This window comes from Amaranthus tricolor, chromosome 10, assembly GCF_026212465.1.
Source record: "Amaranthus tricolor cultivar Red isolate AtriRed21 chromosome 10, ASM2621246v1, whole genome shotgun sequence".
Classification (NCBI taxonomy): Eukaryota; Viridiplantae; Streptophyta; class Magnoliopsida; order Caryophyllales; family Amaranthaceae; genus Amaranthus; species Amaranthus tricolor.
Window position 1 is genome coordinate 8,532,047 of NC_080056.1, and position 18,409 is coordinate 8,550,455.

The 18,409-nt window shown below is 32.5% G+C and overlaps 1 protein-coding gene across 2 annotated transcripts; it reads right to left on the bottom strand.

Moving 5' to 3' along the window:
* Positions 1 to 2,287: 2,287 nt before the first annotated feature.
* On the bottom strand, positions 2,288 to 15,469 carry LOC130825252 (uncharacterized). Of its 2 annotated transcripts, XM_057690384.1 has the most exons (11): positions 15,260 to 15,469; positions 9,401 to 9,589; positions 8,465 to 9,285; positions 7,513 to 7,642; positions 6,956 to 7,398; positions 5,790 to 5,870; positions 5,592 to 5,690; positions 3,678 to 3,836; positions 3,495 to 3,581; positions 3,306 to 3,377; positions 2,292 to 2,970 (listed from the first exon to the last, which is right to left on the bottom strand). In XM_057690384.1, exons 3-11 carry the CDS (start codon positions 9,197 to 9,199, stop codon positions 2,653 to 2,655), a joined length of 2,124 nt encoding a protein of 707 aa, XP_057546367.1. In that variant the 5' UTR covers positions 9,200 to 9,285; positions 9,401 to 9,589; positions 15,260 to 15,469; the 3' UTR covers positions 2,292 to 2,652. The 2 variants fall into 2 exon arrangements, with proteins under 2 accessions (XP_057546366.1, XP_057546367.1); XM_057690383.1 differs by lacking the exon at positions 9,401 to 9,589 and having other exon boundaries at positions 2,288 to 2,970.
* Between the last annotated feature and the right edge of the window lie 2,940 nt (positions 15,470 to 18,409).

An 18,409-nucleotide genomic window follows, 5' to 3' on the forward strand; every position in this document is an offset into this window, starting at 1 on the left:
CGTCTATTTGAGAGATCTATCTCAAGCTCAACCCATTAAGATTAATATCTAATTACTGTATTCTTAATGCATGCTTATTTATCGTATCTTTAATGCATACTTTTAATATCTTAAAGATCTACTTACATCATTCTTAAAAATGTCTATTTATAATATTTTAAAAAATATATAATGGGTCGACCCAATTAAAATTGATCTTTCAAAGAGACCATCTCTCACAAAAATTTATGCACTATAAATGCCTAATTAGGGTATGGTCTTCTAATCCTTTCTAGACTCTAATCATAACGTTTACAAGAGGGTTAGAACTCACAACTCTATCAGATATGTTTTAGATTGATTTATTTTTAGTCGGATTATTTATAGGTCATGCTAATTTTAAGATAAATCTATTTTTATATCAGGTTCATGATTCACTCAATGGATCATTACTCATTAGTCTTATTTTTTGAGTCAAGAAAAACATTTAAGTCAATCATACTATTTATTAATTTTGCTATTAAATGATAAATGACAATCTAACATTTATTTGTTAAATGCAACAATCTTATTGGTTTAATGAATTTGACGTGACAACAATACTTTCAAATATAATCTACAAGAAAAATATATTTAAAAAAATGGTAGATTGTACTATTACCAAATAAATTCCTTATAGAACAATTGTATCTAAAGCTTAATTTTATCTTAAAAATAAATTTGTTTGAACAATATGATCAGAAAATCATTTATTGCAATCAATTTTATTCTTATAATAAATATCAAAATATAATTCCGAGCACAATAATTGACATGATGTTTTAAATTAATTATGTTTTATTTGACTGATTTTAACATAATCTTCTATTATTTGTTCTTATTTAAATATTTTTGAAACATATGCCTAATTAACTATATTTTTTCTTGGAAAAGATTTCTATAATTAAGTAGACAATTAGTTTATCAAACATAAATGTAATTTGAAAATGCGCTTTTAAAATTAAAAAAATTGATACTTAATTTGAAAAAGTAGAATTACCAAGCAAGAATTGACAGTAGAAAAAAGGCCAAATGGGGTTTTAAAAGGAGAAGAGAGAAAAGTAGTTGTTACAACATTTTCTGCTTTGTGTCTCCCCTATAAATGCCTAATAAAAGGATATGGTCTTCCGATTCTCTTCAAACTCTAATCATAAGTTTATAACTTTTATGAATGAGGGGTCAAAACTCACAATTGTCCATCGAGTTTATTTTCAATTGGGTTATTTGTAGGTCAGGCTAATTTTGAGATTGATTTTATTTATATTTTAAGTTGTTTTTAGTTGATTGAATTTGAATAGGCTCAATAGAACAATAAGTTTTTTTTATAAATTACTAGTAAATTTACTTTTAAAAACTCCCCCAGTAAATTATTAACTTATTTAATCGGTTAACGGTCATTTAAACTTAAAAGAAAATGTGTCGAAGTTGAGATTTTTCATAAATATATTAAAAATGGGATTTCTAAAAAAAATAACTATCTAAAAGTGATATTTTTAAAAGCAAATTTTCCTAAATTATTTTCTTATCATTAAATTTTTCGAACTTATTGGTAATTTTCTATGATTATCTAAATTGATCATTAACATTATTTTTGAGTCAAGAAAAGCATTTGAGCTGATAGCAATTAACTAACCACGGCAATTACAAATTTAAATGTATTTTTTCTAACTTCTACTTTGTTTTCTTTTGATTTTTTTACTCTTTTTTTGAAACTTTTTTTTAGTGTTCTTTCAAAAAAAAAAAGAACTTTTTATAATAGAAACTTTTTTTTATTGTGTGTGCATCGTTACAGGTAAGGTGAGAAATAGTGCGAAAAGTCCAACAATTTAAGTTTTTCTTTCTCAATATTAACTTTTGACTTTTTATCTTATTATAATCAAGAGTTATAAAACCTCTTTATCATTAATATTTTATGTACTTTTCATATTAGATTTCATTGCAATTCTAAGAAGCACATAAAACTTCTATAAAACTACTTTATTGTTAAATCACATAATACACATATTTCATCATGGCTTCTTTAATCATATAGAAGTATGTTCCATTATCTAACGCTAAACTTCACATTTTTTAATTTGCAATTGAAAGTGTTCAAAATAGATTATATTTACCTAATCTTGTAATCAAATCCGATTTTAATCAGACTTCAAAATAAATTTAAAATCATAGATAATCAATGTAGAGACAAAACTTAATTTCAAACTGATCCAAAACACTAAATCCAAATCAGCTAATCACTCTAATGAACACCTCTATTTGTAATGGCTTTATCAATGGCTTAAATTGTCATATGAGGATTTGAGGAGTAGAACAGTTTCAGCATAAATATTTTCAATTGGCTCAGCCAAGGAATTCTTCTGTAATTTTGCCATGTTGATCAAAAGATTCTGAGAAAAAACTGAATTCCCATTTGCCATTTTTTACATTTTGTTGTTTATGACCATTTAAAATACCATCAGACAATAGGAATTAGAAACTATACAACCTATGCACAGCTATTTCAATAGCAGTGTACATTTTCACATCACATTACAAGATCTGGGTAAACAGTAAGTCGAAACTCTTAAATGTACTTTGTCGCTCCCACTCACTTATGGAAGTCGGGATTCAGTACTAAGATGCGATAGCTTAAGTTTACCACTGCTTCTTACCCTTCTTCTTTCTACGGCTACTGCTACCCGCACCACCAGTATTCGGATTACCAGTTTTCGGGCTGTTTTTGGAACTTGTTTGTGAACTCTCATTCGGATTCACTCCACCAGAGTTCTCAAACATTCCTGATTGCACAGCACTTTGTAGCCACTCGAAGAACTCTTCTTCGGTCATATTTTCTTCCATATTTGATGCTGTTGCCCCGCCACCTCTTTGTGAAGACCCTTTTCCATTGCTCTTCATTACACTAGTGTTGACATGAAAACTTGGTTTGTGTGAGTTAGCTGGACACCTCATTCCCTACAAAATTTAGCAGCAGTAAATCATCAGGCTCATGGAAGATGCACAAAAATAATCAGTCTTCAAAATAACTACCACCGTCCCTATGATTACCACAGCAAACAATCGCACGAATAGCTGAGAAAATGGAGAGGACACTAAAATCGTGTGGATAGGATTGAAAGGGATAGAAAATAAGATAAAATGTGTTAAATAAGAATTAAAGTAGTGGGGATATTACCCAAAATGGAAATATTGCAAAGTAAAGTGACAAACCAAAATAAAAATGTTGGCATGCTCAAGAGTATTCCAACACTTTAAATCTCAAAGGTATTTACAAGGGAGCAAAAACATACCTGACAAATATACCATTCAGTGGCATTATATACTTTGCCATCGGCGCAAACATAAGCAACAGGAACATCAACCTGCAAGCGGAGAGATCGGAATGGAAAAACCTTCAGTCCAAGCAAAATATCCAAGTGTATTTCACACAAGAAGCCAGAAATCGGTGCTATATAAATAGAAAAAAGAGTCTTCAATACCTTCCGCAGTATTCCAAAAAGCAAAGGTTGAGAAGACTGTTCAACCCATCCATCTCCATCTTTCGCTTGATGAAAATCCTCACAATCCTTCAGTATTAAATAAACAATAACAAATAAATTTTAGACAATGAAAGATATCCCCTTGCCAGCAGGGTGAACTCACTATACAAGAAAAGGACTAACCTGACACCATCTTGCTTTTAATTTAGATTTCTTGGTCCCGAACCATACATGGAAACTACCACATTTCTTGCATGCAATTCTTCTTGCTTCTTCTAGAGTGTCTTCTCCATCACCCTCTGGACGTGCAAAGCCATTAGGGAAGAAGCCACGTTGTCCATTCTGGCATATAAAAAACATTTCAGAATATAAGGCAAAAATTCATGTTTAATTTATAGATGTTCCATTACAAAATTCATATACTCCCATTTAGTAGTATCATTTCTAGTTTAAAAAATTAATAAAAGTAACATCTGATTACCAAGGCAATGCAATTCACCCAGAAAATTACCCTAAAAGTTCATACCCATTACCTCCTATTTATGACCAGATACCAAACAGGCTGATAAGGCAAACGGTTGACTTTGGATTGAACAGTTAGCACAATTATCTACATAAGATAACTACTATATCCCTGTAGCCTGTAGGTCAGCATCGTTACGTAATTTGTGGTTTGACGCTGGGTATACATTCATATTTCAGTGTCCAAAGTGTTAAATCAACCCACAACTGTAATCAGTACTCATAAATGTAAGTTTTGGCCTTTCTGGGCACATTTCAGGGGGGCAGCAAAAAAGGTTAAAGAAGGTCAATATGAAAGAATAATGAATGTGTTGCTTCTTGAGAAGTTCAATCCATGTATATAAACTATAGAATGCAAAATGAAGAAATTATGCAAGTATTATACTAATGACAGGATAGCCAGGACAGAAAAGCACATTCAGAGTTTCACACAACTGGGAAACAGCTTCCACTCCAGAATAATTCCTACAGCTTAAATGTGTAACTATCAAATTGTCCTTTAAGGGGCTGAAAATTTTCCCAAAAAGCAAGCCCACATTCAAGCAAAAAGTAGGGAAGCTTAAAATGGTAATGTCTTACAAAAAACAGTAAAATTAGAAATACAGTGACAAAGAAGAAGATGGATATCATCACAATAGACAATAAAATATGAGAGATCAGACTCAGATGAATTCTCCACTTTAACTTTTTCAGTAGCTAAGCTCAAGTCCACTAAAAGCACCAAAGATGAGGATGCCTAAAACCTTCCCACAAAAGGTAACTTTAGATACAGATTAAGAACAAGATTGTTATCATCTAGATCGACAATAAGACATGAGAAACAAGAATATGATGATGTCCACTAGCTAGGGTGATGAGAAGAAAGACAAGTTTGAAAGATTGTCTCATTGCAAAAGATGAAGCGGAAAACCCAAAATAATACGACATGGTTTTTGCATATGAATTGATATGCTAGAGCTAGCAAAAGACACAAATGTTCATAGGGTATTCAGGGAATCCAGGTTTTGTAAAGCTGTTTAAAAGGGGTCAGCTTGCTCAGTAGCCTAGGTGTGCAGAAGGGGAAGTCTCAGCTCTTCCCTACTCCTTCTCACTGCTTCTTGTCTACACTAAATTAGTAAGTTATAAAATTTTGCAGTGACTTAGGCGTCTCAATATTCCTACCTTCTCATTCCTCCAAGTCCTCCTCCCAAATACCATGCCTTTTCTAAGTCACTTTGTTTCCTTGCTAGAATCCTACTAGTGTCAATAATTCCATCTCGAGTATAATTTTCTGAAAGGTTTCTCAAACTAAAATATGGTTTGCATTATGATAGCTAATTCTATAAATACAATGGACCTTTACAACAGTAAATACCATTTACATTAGTTTTCTCATCATTATTTCTTTTTCAAAAAATTCATGTGCGGTATAGTAGATAGAGATAAAGGGATAAGGCAGCACAAATAAGGACTTTTCCATACTCCATGGGATAGATACAATGTTCAAATCAGGTTGCTGTTTTATGTGAGATGAATAGTACCAGATGATGACCAAAATCTTTGAAAGCAATCTCAATATTTTAGAATGAAAATGACCTTATGAGAAGCACCCTGGAATTGGTAAATATAATTCAGCAATTCTTCTCTCCTAAGTTCGTCATCATATGCTTTTCGTTTCAAAGAATCCAACAAGACCTATTTGTATGACGAAAAATCAGTAAGGCAAAAAAAGAAAGTAGGAAAAAGAAAACACTAGGCATAATACAAAATACAAGAACAAGAAAAAATTGCAACCTCATATGCATTTTGAAGTTTCTTAAAGGCATCCGCAGCCTTCTCATTTCCCATATTTTTATCAGGATGAACAAGCATAGCCTGATGATACAACACAAAGTACACCTATTAGCTGTAGGAAAAAAGGGGATCAGCAAGCATTAGCCCACCCAGACACATATGAGTGTAAGAAAGCAAGGTTACCAAAAAATTATTTAACAAGGAAAAAAATCAGATCAGATAATGCTACACATGCTGGCAAACAAAATCATATATACACTTATCAAACATTAGTTGTCATACTAGTGTTAAACTATTAGCACAATATTCTTAGTAATATGGGTTTTTTTGTTTTGATATAGAAGCTTATACTTTAATTGCTTTTGTAATGACACCTAAGCAAGTACTTTCCTAGAATTAATATGGTGATACCATGTTGGAAAATTTTTACATTTATTAAAATAGAAAAAACAGCATGTAACATGTCAAACTTTGGTCAAAAATAGTTTATCGAATTGAGCTTTAGGTATTGTGTTTGTTGGGACTAACTTTGAACTTAGTTTAGTCCAATAGACTTTTACCCATTGGAGAACTGAACATCATATCTTTTGTTGACGTGGCTGCCACATGTAAAAAAGGTGCTCACGTGAACACCCATGTCGTCAAGTCACTAACACATAAAAGCATGTTGGATGAGAACTATGTTCAAAGTTCGTCCTAACGAACACAATACTTGATGTTCGACATGATTAATCATTTTTGACCAAAGTTCAGCCCGTTATTTGCATTTTCCCATTAATATATGCATAGGTAGACTGTCCAAACCTCACTAATTGCATAGTGTTACAAAAAAAGCTTTTATAGAGGTTATTTCATTTATATACATTTCCTATTACATTGAGATTTAAGAGTGAAAAAAAAAAGGATAGAAAGAAATATTGACGGAGAGGAGGGGCGGGGAAGGAAACCCATTATCCAACAGCAGAGTTTGAAAAAGGATATGGGGTTTTTTGGCAAATTTCAAAAGGAAAATAAGAACTAAATTTGGGACAAATAGAGCAGTATTTTATAAGGGGACCTTTTCACATATCCTAAAAATGGGGAGTTCATGTGACAATTTATTCCAGACAGAGGAAGTACATAGAAACGCATTATTCGACGGCAGGCACAGAGAAGCCAAAAATCACCTTTTTCCTGTACTCTCTCTTTAGTACAGACACGTCTACTTGCTGGTATCGGGACAAGCCCAATGCTGAATAGTGATCAGTACAATTTAACAAACGAACAACTTCATCTTCAGATGTCAACTCAGAATCATCCCCACTGGTTGAAGCAACTCCAGGACTACGATCTGTTGACTGGCCTGAACCAGCGTTCGAGTAATGGAAGTGTGCTTCACCATTAAAAAATCTTTGATCACCCCTAGCACCATCTGGTCGCTCGAATGGCTTACTTCTCTGCTCATCTATGTTATTTTTCAGAAAGTATATGAGTGCATCACTTGAAATGAATGATAAATTAAAACCCAAAAGCACCCCAAGCCATCCAACATATGTCCAAGCACAATACAATGAATACAAAGTGGTGATAGATAAGGCAATGCGCTCGCGGCTCAGCATAAATGCCAATCCTGCAGAGTTTACATGAATAGAAAATGTTAAATGTCAGTATATGGTAGTAGAATGTTTCAAAATATCATGTCAATTGAGATCCATTAAATGATTTAAGTATTCAGAAGTATCACCTGCAAGAACAATGATAAGGGAGGTGGTCCAAAAACTTCCATAAAGCCATAGAAAAATGGCTCCAGCAAAAGCAACGATCAGCAATGCAATGATCAGACCCACAAAATATCCAAGCAATGCAGCAAAAGCCTATATAGAATTTCATCAATAAGAAAGCGCTAAATCATACAAGTAAACCTAGCCCACTAGTCCACTAGCAAAGCCTAACAACATAATGTACATGGTGCACTTGAATTACCATTAAAAACATTAAAATTATTTCCTGACTATAATAAGCTTATGAATCAGTTGGTGATCATAGTCACACCATACAAACGATACATAAAAGGCAAGTAAAATAGTTCCCAAAACCAAGCTCCCAATTTCATAGATAATATGCTCCCTGTTTTTCAACTATAATTGGAGTTCATGATGGGATGTTATTATAGAAGGAATTATTACAACAATGTCTAGAGGCAAAAATCTGTAGTCGGTCAACCTTTCTCTACAACATGAAGTATGTTGGGAGTTACATTTCGTAAAGATATATGAAGGGCAACTCATTAGTTTGAACATGGGCAATGTTGACCAAAAGCTGCTCAGGTTAGTTTGACTGAAATTTAGATGGACAAAGATGAACAAGCCGAGGGAGACTAAAGATAACTTGGCTAGCGGAAGCAAGAAAGGACGGCAATAGATGTCCAAAATCAAATTGCACTAGAACGAAGTAAACTGAAAGAGAGGATTGCTGCATGCAGATGATTTTAATATATATAACATTGGTTTATACCCCATCTTTTCTACTAGTCAACAAAAAATATATTCCCATACTAGCTTCCATATGACACAAATATTGCATGATATATGTAATGTAAAAAGAAGAAAAGATAGAAATATACACCGAGTCAAAATCTGAAGGGTAGAGCAAAAGGGATTTACTTTTAACTCATGATAGTGTAAAACAAGACTTACCAACACCAGCAAGAATTTAAACTTCCCAATCATTGCAATAACTGAAAGAATGCTGAACCATATAATAGTAAAAAAGGAAGTTGTTCCCATCCTTAGAAAGGAATCCATGCCACGAAAAGCACAATCCAACCAAACCATTGATACCAACAATAGTATATTACCCAGATGGAAAAGCCACTTCCAAACAATTGGGTACGCCTGAAATATTTTCAAATGCATGTAATCATAAATTATGTAAACGTTTCTCATTGAAGCAGTCAAAACGGGCTTCTGTCTTTCAAGCCAACCACGAGATGTCCTTAAAATCGACAGTGTAGAATGTCTAAGGCTTTCAAGTACCACAATATGGAAAAACTGCCTTTCATTCCTACCAGCTGCATGAGATCCATTTACAGTATGATTAAAAGACCCATTGTGACTTTCTGAGCTAAGATCACCCACACATGACATATTGCAGTCCCTTGAAAGATTTTCCATACACTCTCCAAAAGCTTTAATCTCAGAGATAGAGGGCCCAGCATCCGCACTATACACCTTTGGTTCATCTTTCTTGGGCACATTTTTAGATTTTTTGTTCTTTTTTCTCCCATCCCCTTGAACAGAGGTCCTATTAGCAGCTTCTTTCAAAGAGGAGTTAAGAGGTTCACCACCCAAAAGCTCATCAGGCTCTTTTAATTTAGTTTTTGAAGAAGACTGATTAATTTCCCTTTTTGGTTGATTTCCTCGCCGAGCCATACACACTAAATTTGCAGGAAAGCTGCACAAAAAAGAAAATGACACGCCAAAATCCAAATCACATGGTCATCCGTACAATTTCCTATCTGCAATCAGAAAAAAGGGGGCAATCAGTTTTTGTACAATTTCACAACAATTTGGTGGATATACAAATCAAAGCATTAATTTTAGATAAACCATCCATCCCAAATGATAGTGTACATGTACACAGGGGCGTTCAATGGGCCGGATAAGGGCTGGGCTGGGCTGGGCTGGGCTGGGCTGGGCTCAAATAAATTAAGACGGGATGAAAATGGTCTGAACTTGTAAGTCCGGCCAGATCCTACCCAGCCTTTCTTTAATTCTAGTTCTGATTGCTTGGTTAATCTGCGCCTTTAGGTTTGATTAATCCTGTAACATCAGAATTAAATTTATACTTTTATCTGATATAGCAACATTGTTTTTGTTAAAAACAATTGATCATAATGGTATTTCAACTTTTATCCGCTACAAAAATGACATTTTTTTTTGGTAATTAGTGCAAAAATGACATTATTGAAAGTAAACTCATCACAAGAAAGAGCTCTAATTTTGGTTGCTTGATTCGGATCATTTTTGGGTTCATTAAATTTTGATCCACTTAAACACTTCTAACTACGGATATGAGTTCCTTCCAAAAAATATTATCAATTGCCATAAATGGCTTTCTGTTTTTTCCATTCTTTTGGATGTTAGCATGCCTTCTTTTGACTCTTAGTGTGACCCTAAATTGATAATTTTAGGGACTAGTTCATTCAATTACTCAACAGATTGTTCCTTTTATTTCTAGCAAACAATTGAATATCAATTGATTTATCATTGCAAGTCAAACCAAATATAGACCCAAAACAGTTACAGCAGAAACAAAACTACAAGCTGTGCAAATTAAATAATCACTACTAAATTCAGAAATTAATGGAAACAATTTCCTCTTGCTTCCATTTCACTAATTGTTTCCATTTCTCTTTACCATACTCCAAAATAATTGTTTATTTCTGAATTTTTCTACTAATTGTTTATCTGGTGATTATTTCTGAATTTCTCTATTAATTGTTTATTTTCACTAAACAATTTTTCCAAATAATCACCATTCATTTTCACTAATTGTTTCCGTTTCTCTTTACCATACTTCAAAATAATTTATTTCCATCTTTTTTTCAAACATTTTCTCTACCTTTTTCCTTTTTTTTTTCTCACGACAACCCTTTTGGATTTTCAATCCCACAACCAACAACTATTGTTAAACTCTGAAAACAATTACACCCAAAGACATTTTTTTCCTTTTTTTTTTTGGCTTCAAAAGCAGTTTGAGTTCATACCCAAGTAGAGTGTCAAGGATCCAGCAAAGCTACGCAACACAATAAGGTGAAATGAAGAGTCTTATTTAACACATTAAAGACCAAACTTCAAACAGTTTTAGAAATCACCACATGAGCACACAAAAAGGCACAAGTGGTCTGCACTAACTACTGACGAGAAATCGCAAAAAAAAAAAATTAAGCAAGAAAAGATAGGTATATCCTTTTTGAAGCTGTAATGACAAGAGAATATAGACTAGACAAATAATGGCAAAGGCAGCTCGCACAAGTTATCATAAAGCCTATTATGACCGAGAATAATAACAAACCTAAACAAGGAGACGTTAAAACTAAAATATAACAAAAGACGAGAGTTGAATACTGCTAAAAGAGTCTTCCAAAAGGTCTTCTATTCAAGCTCCATGAGAGGACTACACCTAACAACTCTCCCCTCCCTAACTATAGTCAAAAACTTAACACTTAACAAACTCAATGGAGACACTCAAGTAACATTAACGTATATAGGATTCTATTGTCCACAATAATACATATCAAAATAACTCAATATTCCCAAAAAATTTTTACACAAAAGGATTTAAAGAGATCACCGCAAATGAAAATTTGTCTCCCTGATATCAAATTTCCAACAAGACTTAAGGTACAGTTACACTTTAGTTTTAAAAGTCATGGGACGCTCTAAGGTGCTAAGGACCCCTAAAGCCTAGGCTCTCAGGACATGGAAACGGCGTCAGATTTTGCGTGTAAAGAGCCCTTAGTTTTAAAGAGTGTATCTCGCTTTGCACCTTGCGCGCCTCGAGCTCATGCTCGGCTGAAAACGCCTCAACTACGTGAGGCAAAGCCCACTACAAAGGTGTGCGCCTTGAGTGCCTCGATGCGCTTCACGTCTTGTGCGGCGTGTGCGCCTCCTTGTTGAGTTGGGTAAATTAGTCATGCTTGTTTCTTTAAAAAAGAAAAAAACTCAAAACCCAAATTTACTTGAATATAAAGTTGAGAACAATTGCTTCTTTAAGAAAAAAAGAATTGGTGAAGAAGCAAAATAACTTCGGGTATCTTCATATACTTATAATAGTTAGGTGCTAAAGTGGTGTTTGCCGCAAGGTTAATGGATGTTTTTCAAGCTTGTTGCTATTAAAATAGGAATGCCATTTTGTTTAAAGTACTATATATGTTTTAAAATTGATTGTTAAGCTCTTCAGCGGAAAAATATGCTTCGCCTGCAAAAAGCTCGCATCTTCGCCCAATGCGTTGCGCCTAGACTCTAAGGACCTTTTGCGCCTAACACTTTTTAAAACAACAGAAGCGCCTCTAAATCTAATCAAAAAATATAAAATCCTAAAATAATCCATAAAAAATCTAAGGAAACGCGGTAACCTTGAGGTTTACCCAATTAAACCTCTGACCTTTTTAACTAAAAAACGTTTGGAAACCGTTTATTAGTAAGAATGTCATGTTTTTGAGACTCAACACATCAAAAAATCATCCCAAAGATCACATTTCCCTTAATTCCCTTACCCTAATTCCCCAAATTCTCAAAGTTTGACAAAAAATTTCGAGCATTCATCCACCAACAATTGAATTAGGGTTTCAAAGTTGACCCAACAACAAATTAAAATTAGAGTTTTGAAATTAACCCAGCAACAAATTGAAATTTAAACCAACAACAGTTAATTAACAAAAATTCTTGCAAAAGAATTGAAATTGACCAAGAAACATTCAAAATTCATCCACCAACAATTGGAATTCTTGTAAATTAAAGTTACTCACTTTTATTTCTTGCCAAACCTAACGAAATTCTTGGGTAAACTAAACGAAATTTACCTAGAAACATTTGAATTCATCCACCAACAGTTGAATGCTAGAAATTTGCTATAAAACTTTGAGAAATTGGGGAATTAGGGTTAGGAATTAGGGTTTGGAAGTTAGAGAAATTGGGGAATTAGGGTGAGAAAATTAGAGGAAATGTGATCTTTGGTATGATTTTTGATGTATAGAATCCCTGGCATCCTTACTAATAGATGGTTTCCAAACGTGTTTTAGTTAAAAAGGTCAAAGGAGGTTTAATCGGGTAAGCCTCAGGGTTACCGCGTGGAAAACCCAAAACCTCAGGGTTACCACGTGGAATTTCCCAAAATCCAAAGAATAAAGAAGAGAAAACACATGTGATGGTGTTCACATCACTTATTTTCTGGGGTGCTTGCCTTTGAGCACTAAAAGGCGCTTGCCTTAAGGAATCCCCTTGCCTAGTCCTGCTCGCACAAGGTGCTAGCCATCAATATACCTCACATTTAATATATGATACATACCTTACATATATGATACACTGAAGTCTAAAATTTTTATACCATATTTATGGTTTGGTGTAATTTTGATGTCAAACTAGACCAAATCAGATCGTGTGATGTATGATATAGCTTGCTCAATCAACTAATTGACTTAATTATTCAATATAAATTCCAAAGAAGCACTACCTTCAAATAAATCAAAAAATAACGTGGTAATAAATAAGTCATGATGTTAAATTCAATATTCCAAAGTAATACAATGAAGAAAATCCTTCCAATTCCTACTTTCCTATAATACTATTCAAATATGCCCAAAAATAATTTAAATATGAGAGCACGATATCTTCATCCAAAAAAAAGAATGTTCATATTAAAAAAAGTTGTGAGGGGGAGATTTATAAAAATCATAAATATTACATTTTAGTATTGATATGTTAGCAAGAAAGGGAAATCATCAAGGAGGAGGTCAACGATCCATCTTCAAGATGATAGTCATAACCATACAAAGGAATGGGGGTTTCATATTTAAAGCGACAAAAATTATAAACAAAATCAGTCGAAAAATGTGCACAAGCAATATAGCAGAGCCTTTAGAAAATCATAGGTTTCAGAATTATTACCCTCAAGGTTCAAGCTCAATTTTAGCTAGAAACAAGACAATGAGATTTCAAAAGCATTTTTAAAATTTCTTCGAGAAGCCCCTAGAAAATACTTCCTTCCATATTTGGTTACTAACAACATATTCCTTATCTAAAAAGTCTTTGTTGCAACATTTATCTATTTCATATTAGTCACCCCAAAAATCAATACCCTTAATGTTCGAATTTGCAAGGACACCAATTGCTCACTTAAAACATGGGCCACTTGGGAAAATCCTCTCCAATGATCACATTAATTGTTTTGCACTCACGATAGATAAAAATGTCGTAAGCTTGCAACTAATAAAAATGAAGTAAATTAGAGATGCTATCCACAAATAGTACTGTCTCCTTGCTATCAATTTTTAACAAGTTTTAATATAAAGTTCACTAATCTTAGGTGGCGCTCTCTAAAAAAGTTAAGGTAAAAACTCAATCTCTCCTCCACACCAAAACTCCAAAAGATTTGTGACTATAATCTAGTAATTAGAGCAAACACATGTTTGCTTTTCTAGTTCAATCAAAAACTTGTCTTCTATGCATAAAAACAAAAACCTAGAGGTACAAATTTTTAGAATTAAATTTTCAATATAGCTTTTATTAAGCTTCGCAAGCACAATTAGCTTTAATAAGCACCCTCGACTAACATAAACAAGGTACGTCTTGTCGGCTACATGAACCTCGGCAAGTCATTGCTTCTATATCCAAGCATAGTGTAAACTTTCGGATGTAGTTGGTCGCATTTGAGGTTGCGATGAAGTGATTGTCACTTGTGCGGCCCAAACAGATGGTTCAAGGTAGTCACAACCTTTAATTGGTTGCGGTAACCTTAAAATCCTATACAAATTGATCATGATGCGAACAATTGTTTCACAATAGCTTCAAGTCCTTGCAAACTTCCTTTTCAAATGTTTAAAAACAGACAACCTCACAAACATCTAGGTATTGTGGCAGGTCAAAACCCAAAATGTCTACTCCCTTTATCCTTCCGTCCTAACCAATTTTCTACAAGTCCCATCCAAATTGTTATATTCCTATTTTTGAAGAAATCTACAATGCATTTACATACAAACAAAGTTACCAACACCATTAACTCAAACTAAAAGACAAAATGGGGCAACTCATGTATTTGCTATGAAAAAGTATCCAAATGCTTACATACCAAATTCACAAGGGGTATTAACAAACTAGTAACTTCCTGAAATCCATATTATGGTTAGCAATTCCATTCCCTAATATCAGGTTGGTTGTTCTAAAGACTTTCTTTTCACCCCCTTAATCCGAATTCTCAATTCCATCCTTCTCTACCAAAAATAATGCCCAAATTAACTCACCCAAGTATCCAAATGTTTGTGTAGCATATATGCCTACGTCCACTCACCTTAAGTTCATAATACGATTTCTTCTAAAGCATACCAAGATATTACCCAACATAAATCACCAGAGCTCTAAAAACCACACTTAAATTTCACCAAAATTTTAATTTCCTAACTACTTAATCATGTGAAAATAAAACGGTATACAGGCATCCTCCCTATCACTACCTCTTTGCTTGTTTCATCAATTGATGATAACCTACCAACTCAATTAACACAAAAAGGAAAAATGGTGAAAAACTGAAGTGTAAATAAACTTTAAACCACAAGTCTCGATTACAAAACAGAAAAAATTATGCCAAGCTCCATTCTTTACTAAGAAAAACCGTTATTCGAGCATAAATACAATAAAATCAACTAAAATCTATGAATCCAACAAGAAATTAATGAAAAAAGAGGGAAGAGTTGATTGAATTCAGAAAATTACCTGTTTAAAAATTAGGGTTTCTGAGAGCAATCGGAAGTCGGCGTTGATTTAGTGATGTAGTAGTATGAAACAGCATCAAAAGATGGCGTTGAAGATATATATGAAAGTAGGTTATAAATTTCAATTACAGCAGTGAAGATTTTCGGCGGATGAGATGGAGAGAAAAAGCATCAAATAAGAATACTGCTCCCTGGCTCCCTGCTCTCATGTCACTGATTCACTAATACGGTGGGGTTCACACAAAATAATCCGATCAGCTACTCTTACGACAGATCGTCTCTTAACCTGTATTTTTATTTATTCTTTAATTTATATTAATTAGACTATTTAGTCTATATATTTAATGCGTTTCTCAGAGAGCCTGTCTCTCATAATAATTTATATATTCCCATTGTAATTATCCTATTTCGAAGACAGTCTCACCTTCAAATGTTTTTTATATATGGGCTGAATAGCTCATTTAATATTATTATTAGCTTTTTATTTTAAAGTTGTATTAGCAAAAAATGATCTCTCACAAGAATAGCTGGTCTATCTTGTGTGAAATATATGCATTGAAATTGTGAAAATTGATTAGTAATTGCTAGCTCCAGGACCTGTTCAGCTGTTCTTGCCCATGCTCTCCAAACAATGTTACTTTAGTTTATATGTAAATTGTTTTGGTTTGTGGGTTCAAACTTTATTTTACTTTTGGTTGGGAAAAACTTTTTATGCATGATCCTATATTTCCTACTTCTTGAGGAATGTTGAGGGGAAAAACTAACAATTAGTTATATTTATATTTTGTTATTCACTAATTATGAGAGACGGTCTTTTAAAAAAATTGTATTTTATGGATCGTTTTATTATATTTTTAAAAATAAAGACGGAAAATATAGTGCAACTGCACACTTACTCGGTAGGGTTTTAGGGTACCTCAAGTAGGAATTTAGCTGACATCAAATAGGGGTTCATAGTATGTCAAGTAGGTATTTTTAGCATGTTGAAGCTGTCAAGTAAGTATTATGAAATGTAGGTGTTCAGATTGTTTGTTGTAAGGGTTTAAGTTAATGTGGTGTAAGTGTTTAGATTATTTGGTGTAGGTATTTTTGTTATATGATCTAGGTGTTTAGGTTATTTGTTATATGTATTTATGCAATGTGTTGTAGGAGATTATGTTATGTATTGTAGGTGTTTAGGTTATTTGGTGTAGGAGTTTATGTTATGTGTTGTAGGTGTTTATATGTTTACTTCAGTATGCAAAAATACTTACTAATTTAAGATGCCTACATCAACTATTTAAATTGTCTATTTTTAATAGGAAACAATTTATGCTTTGCAAAAATTATCAACTATAACTATTTTTAAATGTTCACTAAAAATGTGTTCAAATGCCTACTTTAGTATATAAAAATACCTACCAAAACTAGTTCAAATGCCTACTAAACTAGTTCACAATACCGTCTAAAAATTTTAGTAGGTGTTTTGTGAAATGCGTGCACGTATTTTGAAGAAAGTTTGGTATACATTTTTTTAAAAATAAAGTGGACTGGACTTTAGGAGTTGTCTCTCAAAGACACGATTTGTTATTTTATTTTCCTTGTAGGTATAATTTTAAGATTCTAGATTTTTGTCTAAAAATAATTTTATTGGTCTATCCTTGGTTCTAACCTTTGTTTTGCGGTACATGCATATTTTGATACCTTTCATTAAGGGAAAGATTGTTGACTTATTAATGATGAAAGTCAATGATATCAAAATATTGCATCAGTTTCTTAATTTAATATGACATATTTTTGATTAATTCATTTTATTATTATTATTTGTTTATTTTTGTATCTCTTAGCCAATATTTATGTTTACCTTTAGGCAAATATTGGAATATTGTACGGTTTATTTGGTTGTGATTTTGTTTTATTCTCCTATATTTTTTTTGATACCTTTGCAAAATATGTTATTACGCTAAAGATCTTTTTTTCATATTATAGTCATACTCATAGTCAACAACTCAATATTCCGCACAATACAGGATCTAAAAGAAAAGAGAATTGCGGGCATATCATATTCATGCCCCCTTCAAAAAAGGACACAGAGAAATACACGCAATTAATTTATATTCCAAAAAAGTAAATTCCTATAAAAAAAAATAGTAATTATACCCAAGCTTTGTTCATGACAAACATGTTGGAGATCCCACTATAAAAAAAATCTGATTTACAAATAAGCATTTACCTACAAGCTGTTTTTATTGAAAAATACCAATAGCTTTTAAACAAATTTACAATCTTGTTGGTACTTGCCAACAAGTTTTCTACAACATAACGTATTTGAAAATATAATTATATATTTTTAAAAAATTATTATAAACTTATAGTCATAACATAACGTATTTGAAAGAAAAAATACATTTATACTCATTCAAAATGATTGATAAATATTACTATAACATTTTACCTAGAGTTGTAAATTAACCTGATTAAACGAATCGAGTACGACTTGACCTGAAATAACTCGTGTATGTTTATCGGCTGTCTTTTTACTTTGTCTTTCATTTTAAGCTTTTAAGTGTTATTTAGAGACGTCTGTTTATCTCACCTCTAAACTTGTTTTTGATTGTCAAGTTTATTTATTTATTTATTTATTTTTAGTTTAGTTTGTATTTTCTAATTTCTTTTTGTTTTTAATGAAGTAAAAATTGGTATATTGGAGTGAACACCAGCACTACTTTGAACGCGAGCAATTGAAGGCGAGCAATTGAAGGCGAGGAAGCAACAAAACATTATTTATGTTAGAATTTTTTTTGTATTAATTATTCCTAATGTAATTTTAGAGATAAGTTAGATTATTTAGTATTTACTATTGTAATGTAATTAGTTTAATAATTTGTTGTAAGTTGGATAGAATTCTTTTTTTAAGAATTGATTATTTGTAAACTTAATATATTTAAAAATAATTTAACCTTTATTGTTTGTAATTTTAATCTAATTAGCATTCTTTATTTGTAATCTTTTATATATATATATATATATATAATAACAAAATGTAATATATATGATTCTAATTATAAAATATAAATATAAAAAGACAAATCAATTTACATAAATTCACACATTAAGATTTTTTGTACAACTTGAAAGGAGATCAAAGCCAAACTATACAACAACCATAGAA

Coding starts and splice junctions, on each gene's coding strand:
- LOC130825252 (XM_057690383.1), bottom strand. CDS start 9,199: ATGGCTCGGCGAGGAAATCAACCAAAAAGGGAAATTAATCAGTCTTCT. Junction 3,837..5,591: donor TCCAGGGTGCTTCTCATAAG/GTCATTTTCATT, acceptor TTTATATGCCAG/AATGGACAACGTGGCTTCTT. Junction 3,378..3,494: donor TTTTTGGAATACTGCGGAAG/GTATTGAAGACT, acceptor CTCCGCTTGCAG/GTTGATGTTCCTGTTGCTTA.